This window comes from Tympanuchus pallidicinctus, unplaced genomic scaffold, assembly GCF_026119805.1.
Source record: "Tympanuchus pallidicinctus isolate F22 unplaced genomic scaffold, pur_lepc_1.0 scaffold17, whole genome shotgun sequence".
In the NCBI taxonomy this organism is placed as follows: Eukaryota; Metazoa; Chordata; class Aves; order Galliformes; family Phasianidae; genus Tympanuchus; species Tympanuchus pallidicinctus.
In genome coordinates, this window is record NW_026294690.1 from 19,295,433 (window position 1) to 19,311,248 (window position 15,816).

A 15,816-nucleotide genomic window follows, 5' to 3' on the forward strand; every position below is an offset into this window, starting at 1 on the left:
TAAGCTAGTACTGAACAATGCTTTGGGGTTTTTATTTTAAACTGAAAAGTCTGAAGCAAATTTTCATTCACATTCTCAATGCTCCAATTACTTAAAGTAAAAAGGAGGAGTCGGGCTCAGCAGAGCAGTTTCCAACAAGTGGTTGAGCTGCAGGGAGCCCCAGACAGAACCCAGCTGACCCTGCGGTGCCAGGGCTGCTGTGCCACTGCAGCAGGGCACACGAGGGAACTGGTTTCCCAGGAACTACAAGCTTGAGCATGAGAGCAGCCATGTGAAGACTGGCTAATGAAGAAGGAACTCAGATAATTAACATTGCCGTTTGTTTCCACCTCATTTAAAAACAAACAAACTAACAAAAAAATACACAAAACTTGCCATCAACCAAGAAAGCACAACTAAACTCACTCAGGAGTCCCAAAGGCAGCACAGATCACTTGAAACATATTCATTTGTTAATGTATTTTAAAGTCCTTCAGTGGGTTTTCACACCAAAAGGAACGAAACCATTTCTGAAAACACCATGAGCATATACTTTAACCTCCTACATAAACACCCTTCACAAAACAGCTGTTGCTAAGCAGCTTAAATCCTGTTTCTTTAAAAAGAAACAACCGTATTTTAGTATCTCTTCAAACAGCTCTCGAGATACCATTTTTGTGGAGGGAGGGGCCACGTCCTACAGAACATCACCCAACTTTTACTTCTCAAGTACGTTTTTCGTGCTGCTGAACACACTGCTTCCAACAGCAGAGCAGTGTAGCTAAAAGCAATACCTATTAGCAGCATATTCCAAGACTTCTACCTAAGCAAGGCTCGAGGGGCAGAGCTGCTCTGTGTCACTGTTCACGCTGTGCTTCCAGCTTCAAGACCTCCTCTGGTGAGAGAAAATAGCTTTGTGTAAACATCTCAATGCTTCATATTTGGGTGAAGATCCTTCTATGTTGAGCACAAAGCATTCGCTGCCCTAGCTTGTACCGTTCAATCTACCAGTCCCAGAATTTTAGCACACTTGATCTATTTTAAAATAAATGAGAACAGACTGAAGCCCAACAAAATGACAGCAAGGACAGTGTGAGCTCCCAGCATTTCAGCTGGTGGATTTATCTGACAGGAACGTGGGGGATCAGAACACACTTTCCAAGGATGTCGGGCTGGGAAGGAGCCCAAGACCTCAGTGTGGCCACACTCCAATCGCATGAGCTCATTATTTTACTGTGTACAAACAGGTTCCTGAAGGGACAAGAAAGATGAAAACACTCAGCAGGAACTTTTATGTCAGTCTCAATAGCACAGAAAGTCCCTGCTCATATCAGTAAACAACTGCCACCTTCCAACTGCTGAGATAAGCAGCAGGCTGCTGCAGGGCCCGTTCCCAACGTGGAGGCAACACAGTGAGCGCAAAGGTGCAGGCCAGAGTCCTCCTGCCTCCATGACCCGTGGGGCCACCCTTTGCCAGCACGTGCTCCCGGGTGCTGCCAGGCCGCTCCAGCATCCATGGGCCAAGGGCTGGGGTGGCTGCACCAGTGGAGCCTGCGGAGATGGCTGACAGAGCAGCTGTGCTGACAAGGAGAGCTGAATGGGGACGGGAGGCAGATGGAGCAGGTCAAGGAACACCAGCGAGTCAGAACCTTGGCTGATAAGCAGAAACAAAATGAGTATGCAGACAAAACACACTAGAACCTGCAGAAAAGCAGAACATCTAAGAACAAGGAAACGGACCAAGACTGGATGAGAAAACATCACAATCTGTTTTGTTTCTTCCAGTTTACACAGATGATGCAAATATTCCACATAGCCCTATTATAGCAAAGGCTTCTCTAAAATACACATTTTTAAAAACTCGAACTCGGGCTCAGTGCTCGTTTTTGAAAGCATCCAGAAATACAGCAGAGTTACGAGGCGTTAATAGCTTTCAAAGGCAGGCTATGATTAGTTTGAGTCCCCCATCTTGAACGTCAGCTTCCACTTCCATCTTTCCTTTCTTTTTCTGAAGGAAAGGAAGGGTTAATGGCCAGAGGAACAAGTGCCAGCTTTCCACACAGGACAGGAACATCTTCTCTGCTGTCTCATGTCACCACTGCCCTCCTGGCTTTTATCTTCCTGATATTTTAAAAAATGAGGCTGTCAAACAAGAACCTGGACTCGTACAATTTCTCTCCATGTATTAATACACGAGCTCCTTGTGTTACCTGCTCATTTCTGAAAGCCTGCAGAGCACTTAGCGTAGTTCAACCAGTCCTCTCTAGAGGTCACACCTTCCACTAATTCGCATCAGCTTTCCAATGGCAAGTCTCAACCACCGTACTTTTGTCTGTATATATCAAATATAGACTCTCCTCAAAGTTCTTCACTCAAGGCTGCTTTAGAGGGTAGATGCTAGATTTACCCTCAGGGCTTCATGCTGGGCTCACAGAAGGACCTCCGTGAACTTTGCTGAACACTGTCAGGGAATACTACTCCACTTAGCTGCCAACACACATTAGTCCCCAGCCGAGCTCCTTTGTTGTAGTTTCAGGCCACTCCTTCAGCTGCACAGTGCTTGCATATAGCGTTCCACTATGAATGGCTGCTGCTGTATGTGCAAAACAACAACCCACACAGCACCAAACAAGACCCCTCTCTGCTGTGGAGAGGAAGCGCTATCTCCCCTTCTCTTCACAATGTGACCTGATGACAGTGAGGTACTAGGAACCAAAGTTGCTGTGCTGGGCTCTGGTTTCACTCAAATTGCTGACTGTGGCGACGTGGAATTAGAAAGTGATGCTGGTTTGGCTTTGTCTAGCCAAGCTTTGCAAAACACACAGAAAGCTTGCTGTCACTACAACATCCCAGCAGGCTAAGCCTTTTCAAATGTTTTTCCAATGATCTGGCACCGGCATGTCTGAAAAGCTGTAGAGTGACTATGAAGCATGGAGCAAATCAAACTGAGGCAGCAAATGGCACAGAGTACTTCAGAGAGCCTGTCCCCAAACCCGACAGGTGTGCTGAGCCTCATAGGCTTCCCAGCCTGGTCTAAGTGATGAAGGCCACAAACAAGCTTTTCACAAAAGCCTGCTGTCCTCTATCAGAATGAGGAGTTGGGTCCCTTGCATTTTTCATGTAAAGTTTTTGAAGTGCACTAGAAGACTCACACTGCATTTAGGCTGTGGTGTCCTGGGGGGGCCTGGCAGAGAGGCAGCCTCTAGCTATCCCCTCCTCCTGCCCCTGTGGAGCTGGGGAGCAGCCTCTGCTCTGATGAGGGGGATTCTATATATCCTGCAGTGCTGGAGACTGGCACTGTGGCAGCAGCCTCACTGCTTCCCCAGTCCTTCCAGCAAGGCAAAGAGTGACCAAAGCATGGGGCTGGTCCACCTCCAGAGCCATGTTACCTCCATGACAAGAACATTGCCATTAGCTAACTTTCCATTTACCTTCAGTTATTTGAACTTTGCCACTGCGGAGCAGAGCCAAGAATGTAAATTCTAGTTTTGGTATAAGGGAAAAGCACATATTTTTATAGACTAAGAAAGCTGGATATGTTCTTCCCTTGTAGATTCACAGCTCTGAGCATTGGAAGGGTCAGGGTCAGGATACTATTCACTTGAATCCACTTGAACCCTGCCTTACCCCAGACCTTCACAGGCTTTTTCATGGGCAAAGCACTGCCTGGCTAACAGTAATCAATGTACTCCTGTTTCCTGGGGACACCTTTCTAACTTCTTTGGTTTGACTTCTTATGAGGAAAAAAGTATGAAATGACCTTTATTCTTGCTATTCCTTTCTTGTAGAGAGAGGAAAATGAGCAGCAGAATAAGGATATTTACAAAAGACAATATTAGGAAAGCAAAAGCCCAAACTGACTGCAGAGCATCCCACCTGAACCAGGCTGTCGAGCACTACTCTCCAGGACTCTCGTGCTCTCTACCCACAGCATTTAATATGGAAACCAGTAAAAAAGTACTTACCTGTACCGTTCCTCCTGCAAAGTCTGCATTATTAATGAGTAATCCCTCTGATAGCGAACCTTAAGATCCTCAAATGACTCTTCCAGTCTTGCCTGTGTCTCTCGAATTTCTTGAATCTCATGTAGTATTGCATCAAACCCTGAGCTCTGCATATCCAGAGTGTTTGTTTTGGAGCTGGAAGCTCCCACAGGGCCCCCTGTTGTGCTGTTGGCTCCCACTGAGCCTGACGTAGCACTGGAGCAGTCCTCTTCACTGCCATATTTTGGGCTTGACTGAAAGTTCTGGATAACACCTAGAGCCTTGCCTCCTGTCCCATCTTCCTGGCCTTCTTCTAAGGAGTCTTTCAGATTAGCAATATTGTCCGCACTCCCAAACTTGTTCCTGATGAGAGAGGCAATCTCCCGGGGTTTGGAAACCACAGCTCCTGCTGCTGAATGTGTGGCTTGGGAGAAACTGGAAAGCCCACCTTTAACACTATCCACTACTCCCTCACTGAATCCAGTGACTTTCGCTCCAACATCTTTCAATCCCTGGTGCATATCCCTGAAGACATCCTTTGGCTGCCGAGGGATCCCATTTTGTTCGATTTCTCGCAGCTTTCGATGGTAGTGTTCCAGCTTCTTCTGCAGCTGCAAGATCGTCTGGGCAGACTTTTGATTCTTCTTCTCAAACACCTGCTTAATGCGGGCGCTCTGCTGCTTGTCTGCATTGTTGGCTAGCTTCAGGTACTCTGCCACATTGTCATCACGGGCCGTTTGTTCGATTTTGATCTGCTCGGTCAGTTTCAGTATCTTCTGCTGCAGGTGTGTGATGGCTGCTTTTGTACGCTGCGGATCTGGGGTGCCATCGACAGAGTCTGCATTGATGCTGCCATCAGTGCTTGAGGCCACTGCACTGGAGGTCTGTGCTAGGCTGCTGACTTCCAGTCGTTCAATCTAGACAAGGAGAAAGATAAATGTGAGCACTAAAGTCCAGCTGTTCTTTTTTGTACCAATCAAACTGACAAGGATGTAAGTCCGCAAAAATGCACCTTTGTTCAGCTGGCCAAGGTACAGCATCAATAAACTGATCTTCTAAAAGTAAAACATAAGCTTCACGCTTTTTACAGACATCCAACAAAAGATGAGAAAAAGGGCAAACTCTCAAATGCTTGAGTCAGCTGACGGCCCTGAGCAGCCAGAGCAAGACAGAGAATCCTGGTTCACAGACTGGTACCTACAGAGTACTGATATGTAGCCACAGCTCAGACAGCAACGGAACAGAACGAGAGAGAAGGCAACTGTGAAAGAGAAAAACCGTGCAGCTTAAGTATACAGTGAGTCCAAGTAATTCTCAGCACTTCATGTATTTACCGGAAAGCAAGACAGTAGCAGAAGTTATCAAAAAGCAAAAGATCTACAAAGGTCAGTGCTTAGAGCAAACTTGAGACCTCAGGCTCTCAGCATGCCGTGTGCAGCCAGCAACAGGAGCGAGTGGGCACCTACAAGCATGAGGACAGACAAGTTTCAAAGAAACTTTTTTTTTCCTAAAAGCTTAACTATTCACCACGAAGGAACCATAGTAAGTAACCAGAGTAAGCGCTGAAGTTTTCCCCTCGGCTGGGATAAAAAGAAGCAGCCCGGCAGCTCAGCAGAGCCGTGACACCTTCCGTTCTCCAATGCGGTTCATTCGGCGCCACCGAGCGCGGCCCGGCCGACCCCGACCCCCAGCGCAGCCCGCCCGCGGCGCCGCTACCTTGGCCGTGCGGAGCAGCAGCGTCCGCTCCCAGCGCATGGCTCCCGCCGGCACCCGCACGGCTCCGCCGCGGCGCCCCACCTGGCCTCGGCCCGCCCCGCCCCGCCCGGCTGCAGCGCCCGCCCCGCTGCGGGGCCCGTCCGGCCCGGCGGCATAAGGTGCAGCGGCCGCGCAGCCCCGGGCGGGCTGGGGAAACCCGGCTCCGAGAATCGGCGGGCAGCGCTCGGCCGGGCGGAACCGGGCAGCGGCGGTGCCTGCCGGTCGCGCACCCCGAGTGCCAGGGAAACAAACCCCGAGCGGGCCCCCAGGCTGCTCAGCGGGGCAGGAGGACGGCGCGCCTCCCTCTCCTTATTTATTCTTAGGACTTGGCCAGCTAGAAACAATTTCACTTTCGGTTCCAGGCCATGTTACCAGCACCTGCTCATCTACGGGACTGCTGTGTTTACCGTAGCTTAGCGGTTTTCTGAAAAGCAGACCCCAACATGGTGCCTCCATTGCACCACCTCTATTTAACGATGCAAAAACAAATACTCGTTTTGGCTTTTACAGATGCAGCGAGGAGCTCTGTAGCACGCTGGATGCGCAGGCTGATCTCCTTGGGAGCCAGCAGCCTGATCAAAGCACTGGGCAGCATCCCGACTACTTACACAACTACCAGACAGTTCAGAGCTCACCCTCAAATGCAGAACACATTACCGTATCTGTCTGGAGAATATAAGCTTTACCAAATAACAACTATCAGAATTAACCGCATCCCTTCTCCAGTTCCAACATTTTATGTTCACCATTCCTGCAGCCCAGCATCACTGCATGCCGTGTGCAGCGACGGTTCTTCCCAGCAGCTTGGCACTGGGGCTCTCTGCTGTTTCACCAAGAAGAACCAATTGGATGCACGAACACTCAGCTGCCTTATTTTCTAGAGGAGTTCAGTTTGTCACTGTTCCAATGTCTTCCTGTGGTCTGGGAGGAAACAAAGATCTGTGTGCATCAGGCATACATGATCTAGACAGTGCCCACCAATTCCATGTGGCAGCACAGAGCTCCCTGTCAGCAGATCCTTACAAGCTGTAGCACACCACTCCATTTTCTGCTTTCCCAGCTTGCCATAAGCTGCAAAACAGCACACTGCAGACTCCTTTATTCAGTACACTACCACAATCTTATTATTCCTCTTAATTGCCTCACAAAATGAGTATGGTTTTTTTTTTTTAATTAATTTAAAGTAACTCTTTTTATACAGAAGCACTTTTGATCTTGGTGGCAGTAGAGGTGAGTGCCTGATCCCATGCCCAGTACCACCAACTCTTTGGCTGGGAGCTCACCCACAATACAGATCAACTCCAAGCAAAATTCGGCACATTCCAGTGCTGAGGAGCTTCAACGTTACTTTGCAATAAGCAGTTTCTACCAGCTTAATTTACTGCAAGTTGGATCTAAGTAACATCTGTGCATCATTACAATAAATGACACCATCAGTATACTCTATCCTCTCAGACAAGAGTTTTGCGGGAGGAAAAAGTCTGCAGAAACATTCTCTTTCTCCCTTTTAGCGTCAATCAACTTCAGCATATCTTCTCAGGTTGTTTTCCTATACTCATGACAAAAATAAATCAGAAGAGCTGTGTTAGAATAAAACATCCTGGGTTAATTATTTTAGAATGATCAGCTGTGTGGACATTACTCTGGATGAACAAGAGCAGCTTTTTCCAATTAAAAAGTAAAGGAGCTCTGTTCTGGATCTGAACTGGGGCTTTGGGAAGACTCAGCACAATCAGGTCCCTCAGCACACCAGGAAGTGCTGCGACGCGTTATCGACTGAGGATGACTGGCAATCTGTCCTGAAAGTGTGCTGGTGCACAAAATATTTAACGGTCAACGTTTGTACAGAAATAGGCATTACAGTCAATCAGAAATTCTCCCTTGCAATACAGTTTGGTAGCACCCCTGAGTCAGTCCAAACAGGAAGCCTCCCGGCCCCCACCAGCGGGGAGCTGGAGGCTGCTCTGGCACTGAGCTGCCCAGCAGATCGAGTCAAGAGGACCAACTCCTTTCTCCTTCTCCCCATCGAACCTCCATCGGGTCTTCCCTTCTGTACAAGTGTTCCTCCATGCTCATTTCACAACCACTGTCCATACAGAACCTATGGTTCTGCCTTTTGGCTTTGCTAAAGACTAGACACGAATGTTCATTTCAGATGTGTCACCCCTCTACAGAAACCACTTCAGGATTTTACAAAGTTTTTCTCTGCTCTTTTTTTTTTTTTTTTTTGAGAACAAACTGTCCAGCTGGCTGAGGGAAAGAGCAGCACTCCAAACAGGTCTGCTTCAGGGAGACATCCTGCTCCTGCCCCCTCCACCCTCACACAGAGCTTTAAAAGCGTGACTGCAACGCACTGTGCTACTTGGTATAGAAGAACATAGGGAAGCTGAAAAGGGAACGGGGACCGTAAGAGCTGAGAGCAGCCCCGGATGCCATTAGTCATCTCCCAGTGACTGAGCCCTGTGCAGCTGTATAAACTAACTGCTAAAAAATGCGGGCATTTGTCCCACCCTGCTGTAGTTAAAGCAGTGCAAGTCATACCACCAGAAAGCTGTATGCCTTGGGTTCCCTGCCTGGGGATGAGCGCTGGCACAGGTGTGCTGCGGCTGCTGCAGGAGGGCCACAGCAGGAGACAGAAACCTCCCGCCTCAGGCAGCAGAGCGGGGACAGCAGTCTGCAGTGACAGACACGAGACTTCTTACTGCACAGACCTGTAATTAAAGCACCTCGTGGGAATAAAGATCAGAGTGGAGAAAAAAGAAAGGCAGCCTTTCATGCTGACCACGTCTGCCGGCTCACGGCGCCTTGGAGGCCCGAGCCTGCCCTGCAGCCCATGGGCCCGGCCTGCGCCCTCCCAGCCAGGGCTGCGAGGCACGGAGCTGCTGCCCTGAGCAGAGGCAGCAAGCGAGGCCCCACTGCTCGTCCTCTGCACTCCCACAACGTGCTTGGTGTTTATTAAAGCTACACAAAGCTATGTGCTTGGGGTGCCTAATTACTTTTGATCTCTCCCACGTCTCCTTATATTTTCAGCTAGATACAAAGCCATTTACTTCCTACCCTGATATGTTCAGTAGTGACTCTGAACAGCAAATTGGAAGGCTGTTTTAAGGCGCTTTTTAAATTATATTTTCTGTGCCAAAAAGGCAAGCTTTAAGGGAAAAAAAGAATACTCACAAGTGGATGCAGACAAGCAGAACAGCTCTTGAGATCTCTGGAAATCAAAACAAAGATTAAAAAAAACAGTGGATCTTGGAACTGGAGAGCACTACTATAAAACAGGATCAAAACTATTTTGGAAAAGATCATAGTCGAATGTTAAAATTGATCCAGTCTCCCATGTAAACACAGTCATGTTTTACAAAGAATTATCTCAGATGTCCCTTATGAGAGGTTCAGTACCAGAAGACTTCACTTTTCATTGCTCCTGGCTCTAATAAAATTATAAAAACACTTCAGCAAAGGGAAAAGATATTTTGTGATTCCACTCTTGTGAGCCTGGAGGAACTATTCACAGAAATGCCAAGTTGCAGTTCTAAAAATAATCTGATAGCAGATACAAATCAGTGAAACTGATCTCTGGCAGCTGATGTCCAACTGGGTAAGCCATTTCATTGCCATTTTAGAGTAATATTGTAAACAAGAAACACCGATGATTGATTTTTAGCTGCAGCAAAACAAGTAAAAGACTAGAAGTTCCCACCTCACAACACACAACTTTTTCAAAAAGGCACAATCCGTGATCCTGTGGCAGCCATGTGCTCTGTAGCCCCCATTAGGGGTAAGTCAGATCTGCCAGGCCAAATTACAATTTCTACTGCTTGGAAGAGGACATTTTTTCTTATGCTTGGAGCAGCTGCATACTCTGCAGTGTTACACTCCATTTTGCACAAAGTTTGTTCACAGTTTGCTTCTGATGGAAAAACCAAATGCCATAGAACAGGAGTTTGTTGGTTTTTCTTCCTTCCTACTTTGCTGTAAACCATGGCTGGTGAGAATTTAGTAAGGTCCATTCCACTTCCAATAAGCTCATTCCTGCTTATGTCAGTGTGGAATACAGTATATTATTTTCCTTTCTAAAACCAAACAGATGGCAAATTGCACTAAGTAGATTTAGAATAAATGCATCTTGATAAAGTTCAGGATCAAGTCCCTTGAGATTGAAAAAATTCCACGGGCAGGAAGATATCTGCACCAAAGGGGTGAGAAGTCACTTAAAACAAATGATTTTTTAAATTTATTTTTATCTTTCTTGTTTCCACTCCAATATGTTTGTGGTAACATCTCTTATTTTGAGGAGTCAAAACAGCAGAAGACCGTGTTCAATATTCTGGATGCTGCTGCAGTTTGTGCTGCATTAAGAACAAACCCAAATTCACATTAGCTCTAGGAGTCCAGCACTTCATACAGAGCTGTGTCTTCAAAAGGCATGAGAGCAAGAATCTGACAAGAAACAGCTACAGAAAAACCACGACTCTTGATACAAAAACAGAGGTGTTAACCTCAGTTTCTCGTAATTACAGACATTTGGCTCTGTGTTTTCCCTCACTTCCCTCTATATCAGTGTTTGCACAGTGCAGAAAATGACCTCCATTAGGCTACAAAATGATTTTACATCTGCATTAAACCACTTAAATATACTTGCTTTTATGAAGCCATATATAGAATCCCTGTGAGGTATAGTGAAGATGCATATAAACACTGTGAATTACCGAGAGGCAAGCTCAACATATAAAACTAAATGTAATTGGCAGTCAGTAGTGAAATGTCATATGTCACCTCCCCTGCACACAGCATGCAGCACATGATTCTTCTGACAATGTCTGAGTCAAGGCGCTATCAGCCCTACAGTCAGGAGTAGACAGTGAACTGGATCCTGGAGGAACACAATAAGGATAAAGAATACTGCAAAATCTATTGTGGGTCCTGAATTATGGACAAAAAGAATACTACAAGTTACACTGGCAATGTAGTAAGTCCTTTATGACCTATGGTTAAGGCAGTTTTTTCTAATACTTTGCTTCTTACAGGATGTTAAAAATTCACAGACTGGTTGAAGCTGTCCAGATTTCCACCTAATACAGATTGCTAGGTGGTTTCTGAGCATTTCCCAGGATGGAGATTCCACAACCACATATTACACCTTCTGATGTGTCTAGGAAGGTAATGAAAGCTTGGGCCTATACCCCTTTTTATCAGTCTGCTGCAGAATTGCCATACTTTTGATACTACCACCTCTTTGGTTCACTATACATGGCAAAGTATATTTTTATATCATTGCAAATCCTGAGTCTAGGCTGCTTCATGATCTAGATGTAACAGCAGATGTAAGGCAGGAGATTTCTGTTCATTCACCTTTAAACTGAGGACCAACAGAAGGGGCAAATACTGCTGCACTGAACCACCTGTACAGACACAACAGATCACTCACGTATGGACTGAAAGAAGAGAGAACTACAGCCTGCCACCTCCCTCAGTAAGTGCCCAGTGTGCACACAGCTCCTGCGCTGTGTGAAACACCTTCTGCCACGGCTTTGCTGCCAACAAGAATACCAAGGAAAAACAACGAAGAACAGGTCCAGCATGATTCCTTATGACACACTGCGCAGTTATCCTGCCGAATTTTATAGGCTGACTAAATCTTCAGGAACTGCAGCAGCTTTGCATTCTACTCATTCACAAAAAACTGCTAGTCACCATTGTCAGAAACTGTTTTGAGCAGTGCCTAAATCCAAACACACTCAAAACTGGCTAAGGAAAGCATAAGAACAGATGGATAGCTCAAGGATGTCTCGCTGTGTATTTTCCTGCAGCTCAATGGTTAGATCATAATTAGGATTTCTGAAAGACGTAAACAATCTTTGCTTGCAGACAATTAATCCTCAAGATGGCGAGAAGAACATCCTGGCTATGGGGAAAAGAATGCAACAAAATGAAAAATGGCCCTGAAAAAATACAGTAAGGAAATCCAATCTCTTTGCCCATCTAAGATAACAACTGGAGCAAGGAACCAACACAGGCAACACCAAGAGGAAATGGCTTTACCCCTTACTCATAGCAGTTAAACAATGATGAGTGATGATTACTAAAACATTTGCACTCACATTAACTCTGCCAATCCAGAGCAACACGTGGCTCTCAGCATTCCTGCGTGGCCAATGCATCTGCATGCTGCAGGAACGGGAGGAGACAGCAGATCTCCAGGAAAGGGCAGGCAGGTGAGCCATTAACCTCAGCAGAGCAACATTTCATAATACGTCTGTGCTGCCTTCTGCTCTTCTTAAAACCTACTTGCTGTCAAAGACCTCCCATTCTTGACCTTGAATTCACAAAATTTTTGCATTCAAAAGTAAATTTTTGAATGCAAAAGCAGTAAAGCCTGGTGGTCCAATTCAGTAATGGTTTCCCAAAGCTACAGGTTCGTCAATAAGAAAATGAGCAGTGCTAGCTGAATAAACAGGATGACAGTGACAGCATTATGGGCAAAGCAGGTCAACAGGAATGAATAACACAGTCTGAACAGAAAAATAGGAAGGAACTGAACTACATGCAGGAACTTGCAGGAACCTGATTTTTGAGGTGAAAGAGGACGACACAATAAAAATATGGCCAGAATAACATTAATGGATGTTTATTGTAGCAGCTGCAGACTTTTAATCAAGTGCAGACTGCCAATCAGGACAGAAGTTACAATAATAAGGATAGGAAATGAGGTAAAGCTGAACAAAAAATGTAGATACTGGGAGGAGAGGATAGATTTAGAAACAAGTTTACACAAGCTTTTATCTGAAAATAACTATGTAAAATGATTTTCTCCCTTCCTTTTATAAACACATCCTGGTTTCCCCAGAATGTTCAAATCACATCTCATTAACTTACAGACAAAACTACTGTTAGTACTTCCCAAAGAGTACTGTTTATTTTTCTCATGCTTGAAGCTGCTATCTGAAAAAATACAGATTATTGCTGCATCTGACATATACACTAATAAAGAAAAGAGTCGACCATTCAGACGTCTGGAGCGTGGGAGGACAAACATCTCTCCATGACCACTCCGCACAAAACTGCCCTACTGAGAGCAGGACCCACCTCTTCTCAAGGGGTTTTCCTCTGCTAAAAGCTCACATGCAAGTCACCACCACACACTTATTCCAATGAGCCTGTGTATTTGAGCACAACTGTCACTTCTTTTTACTTTTCAGCTGTATTTTCTGAAGACACAACGCAGAGTGCGACTGTAACCAATTCAAAGTTGATTGAAACAACATTTTACAGTAAAAGATAAATATTTCTCAACACGGGATTCATGTTTCTTGTGAACACATTTCTCCATCATTCCTACATATAATCTCTTGACATACTGTTCCCTTATTTAAGCCTTTCTAATGTAACATACACACAGCTAATATTACACTTGCTAGAGAGCTATGCAAAAGAGTTGGCCCCAGAGATTCTTTTCCTGTGCAAACACAGCCTGCTGTTCAGCCCTGAGTGCTACAAAGGTACTCCTACACTTAACCCATAACGTCGCTCAAAGCAGCAAACTTAACACACAGGAAGCAGCAGTGTAGGAAGGGCAGTCTGCAGCGCAGGGAATGGAGCCGCATGTGGCACGTGCCTTGTGGCATCTGAAAGGAAAGTGCATGCAGTGTGACTACAGGGAGGTGGCTGCACTGAAGGGAGGAGAGGGCAGGTACCAGCAGAACAAGGCAGTAGAGTCCTGGTCCATACCAAACACTGCACTCAGTGAACACTGAAGTCAGCACACTCCTTTCAGTATTTCCATGATTCCTGATTTGGAACTCCACCTAGAGACACATCGCACTCATGGTAGCACACACATTGCTGTTAGCATCTCCATTACCCAATGTCAAAAGCTTCTCCTAACTACAGTGAGAGCAAACTGCCCAGATCTGATGCAGAAGGCAAGAATGCAGTACCCTATTCTAATCATTTTTCCCTCCAGCTCTCAAGGGGTGATGCATTAGCCTGATGTTACAGATGCCAAGATGCAAAGTACACAGATCTATCAAAGGGAAACATGGAATAAAAAACACTCTTTCTTACTGTCCTCTGTCTTCACTGTTGTCTGAAGCACTTCATCTCCGCATTTCCAACATAGCTGTGCTCAAGAGCCATCTGTGCATCACTTGCATTATGGACGATGAATACAGTAAGTACACATCCCAGCATAGGAGATCCAGATCTTCCCAGAGGAATATAGTGAGTGTGCTAAACAAATGTGATTAGACATACATGCTTCCAGCACAACCGCAATACGATACAATTTCTCAAGGTCTTCTGCAGATAACAAATCTCAGGTCAACATCCATCTATGGCAAAGGCATAACATCAGCATCCCGTATTTCTGGCTTTTTGTTTGCTTGTTTGTTTTTTCCAAATGCTGGAGTCACAATGCAAGGGGAAGCTAACTGCAGCAACTTCAAAAGAATTATCTTCTATTTGCACCAGAGATCAGTCTTAAATTCCTTACTGTTTCCTCTTCGGTATTTAATAAATGTGGGGGAAATACAGCTCACTTTTTTAACTAAGTCTTGTGACACAGCTGCACCTGGCTACAGGGCTAACGAAGACCAAAGAAAACTACTTATTTATTTCTGAAGGTCATTGGCTCCATGAAAAGGTGTTTTCTCTTCTCTTATTCACCTGAAGTGAAACTTGAATCTGCAGTTTGTTTACTACTTCCTGACAACACATTTTGCACAGTCAGAACAGCAAAACATCATATTTAAAAAGCTGCCAGTTCAACATCTCCCTGATACCAGGCTGCATGCACGAGCCTCTTCCTTCACAGTTCCCTGCATTACACACACCAAACCCCCAAATGAGAAAAAACAGAGCGCTCCAAGGAGCAGCACCGTATTTGATCTGCATGGATTGCAGCAGTCACTCAGACAAAAGCCTTCTTCAAGCTTCGCAGCTTCTGAAGTGAAGAAAATTTATATAAATTTATATATTTATATTTTATATAAATTTACCAACAGAGGAAAATGCAGCATTTCCACGGCTAATGCTACAAAATGAGGTCAAGTTCTGGAGATCCGAACAGAGCAGCCAAATAAGATGACTGACGCCATTCTAAGGATGCCCCTGCTCCTCTTACCTTTGCTGGCTCACAGAAGTCCCTCTGGCAGCACACAGAGGTGCAGCAGCACCACATCAACATCCCCGCATTCCCCCCCGCCCCGCTCCATGCGCCTGCAGGGCTGGGGGAGCTGTGGGCATCGCCCTGCAGCCGACATCACTGCCTGCCGAGCCCCTGCGCTGCTGCAGCAAACTGTCATGCTCAAGTGAGCCTCTTCTGCCCGAGTATTTGCTTTAGATGCACAGAAGGGCCGGGTCTGCTGGATTTAAAGCTACAGGGCTTTCCATTCCACGTTCTACGCATGGCACTATTTTAAAACTGCACATTTGAGCCTATAAGTCGGACAGCATGACAGACAGACAAATCAGCAGCAAATCAACAGAACCAGGATGACACGTTCCTCGGCACACAGAAAGTAGTTCACTTCATAAGCAGAGTTAAAAACAGATTCAAAGATGCACGAGAGGACACAAATCCAGCTATAAACCATATGTTCTATTCGTACCACCACAGAAACACTGCTATTTAAGAAATCACTAAATAAAAATTTCAGGAGATGTTTGTGATCTTCCGAGAGGAAGGAACTCTACTAAGGAAGCAGTTGTCATATAAGGGATCAAATACGAAACAGAGACAGCAACAGCACTGTAACCTTAGCTGTCCTTGGTGCAAGAAGAAACTGCACTGACTGTGTCAAAGGAAAGGTGCCTCGCTGTGCTGTGCAGAAGCTGTGAAGCAAACGTTCATCACCCGCCTGTAACCACTTGAGCTTTGACCCTCACCAGCAGTTGCCATAAGTCCTGCTCCTTCAGACTCACTTTTGAAAAGCCATCACCTCACGGCTTCTCCTCCCCTTGCTCTTCACTGCTGTCTCATTAACATTTTCTGTTTGTAGCAAATATTACAATTATTTGCCCAGGACAGAGATGGATGGTCTCAAAGGTAAGCTCTGTGTAACCTGAGTTGGACATCTTCAGAACCATCAATTCAGAATAC

At 45.7% G+C, this 15,816-nt stretch overlaps 1 protein-coding gene across 21 annotated transcripts in view; it reads right to left on the reverse strand.

Moving 5' to 3' along the window:
• The window catches only part of TMCC1 (transmembrane and coiled-coil domain family 1), a 108,438-nt gene that overhangs the window by 8,163 nt on the left and 84,459 nt on the right, over positions 1-15,816 (reverse strand). For 17 of the 21 annotated variants that reach the window (XM_052678653.1, XM_052678650.1, XM_052678666.1 and 14 more), the window contains one exon: positions 3,945-4,879. In XM_052678653.1, the coding sequence (XP_052534613.1) occupies positions 3,945-4,879 (935 nt within the window). Of the gene's footprint in view, positions 1-3,944; positions 4,880-5,678; positions 5,755-8,891; positions 8,929-15,816 lie in introns of those variants that run through there. The other 4 variants (XM_052678662.1, XM_052678663.1, XM_052678661.1 and 1 more) reach the window with 2 other exon arrangements.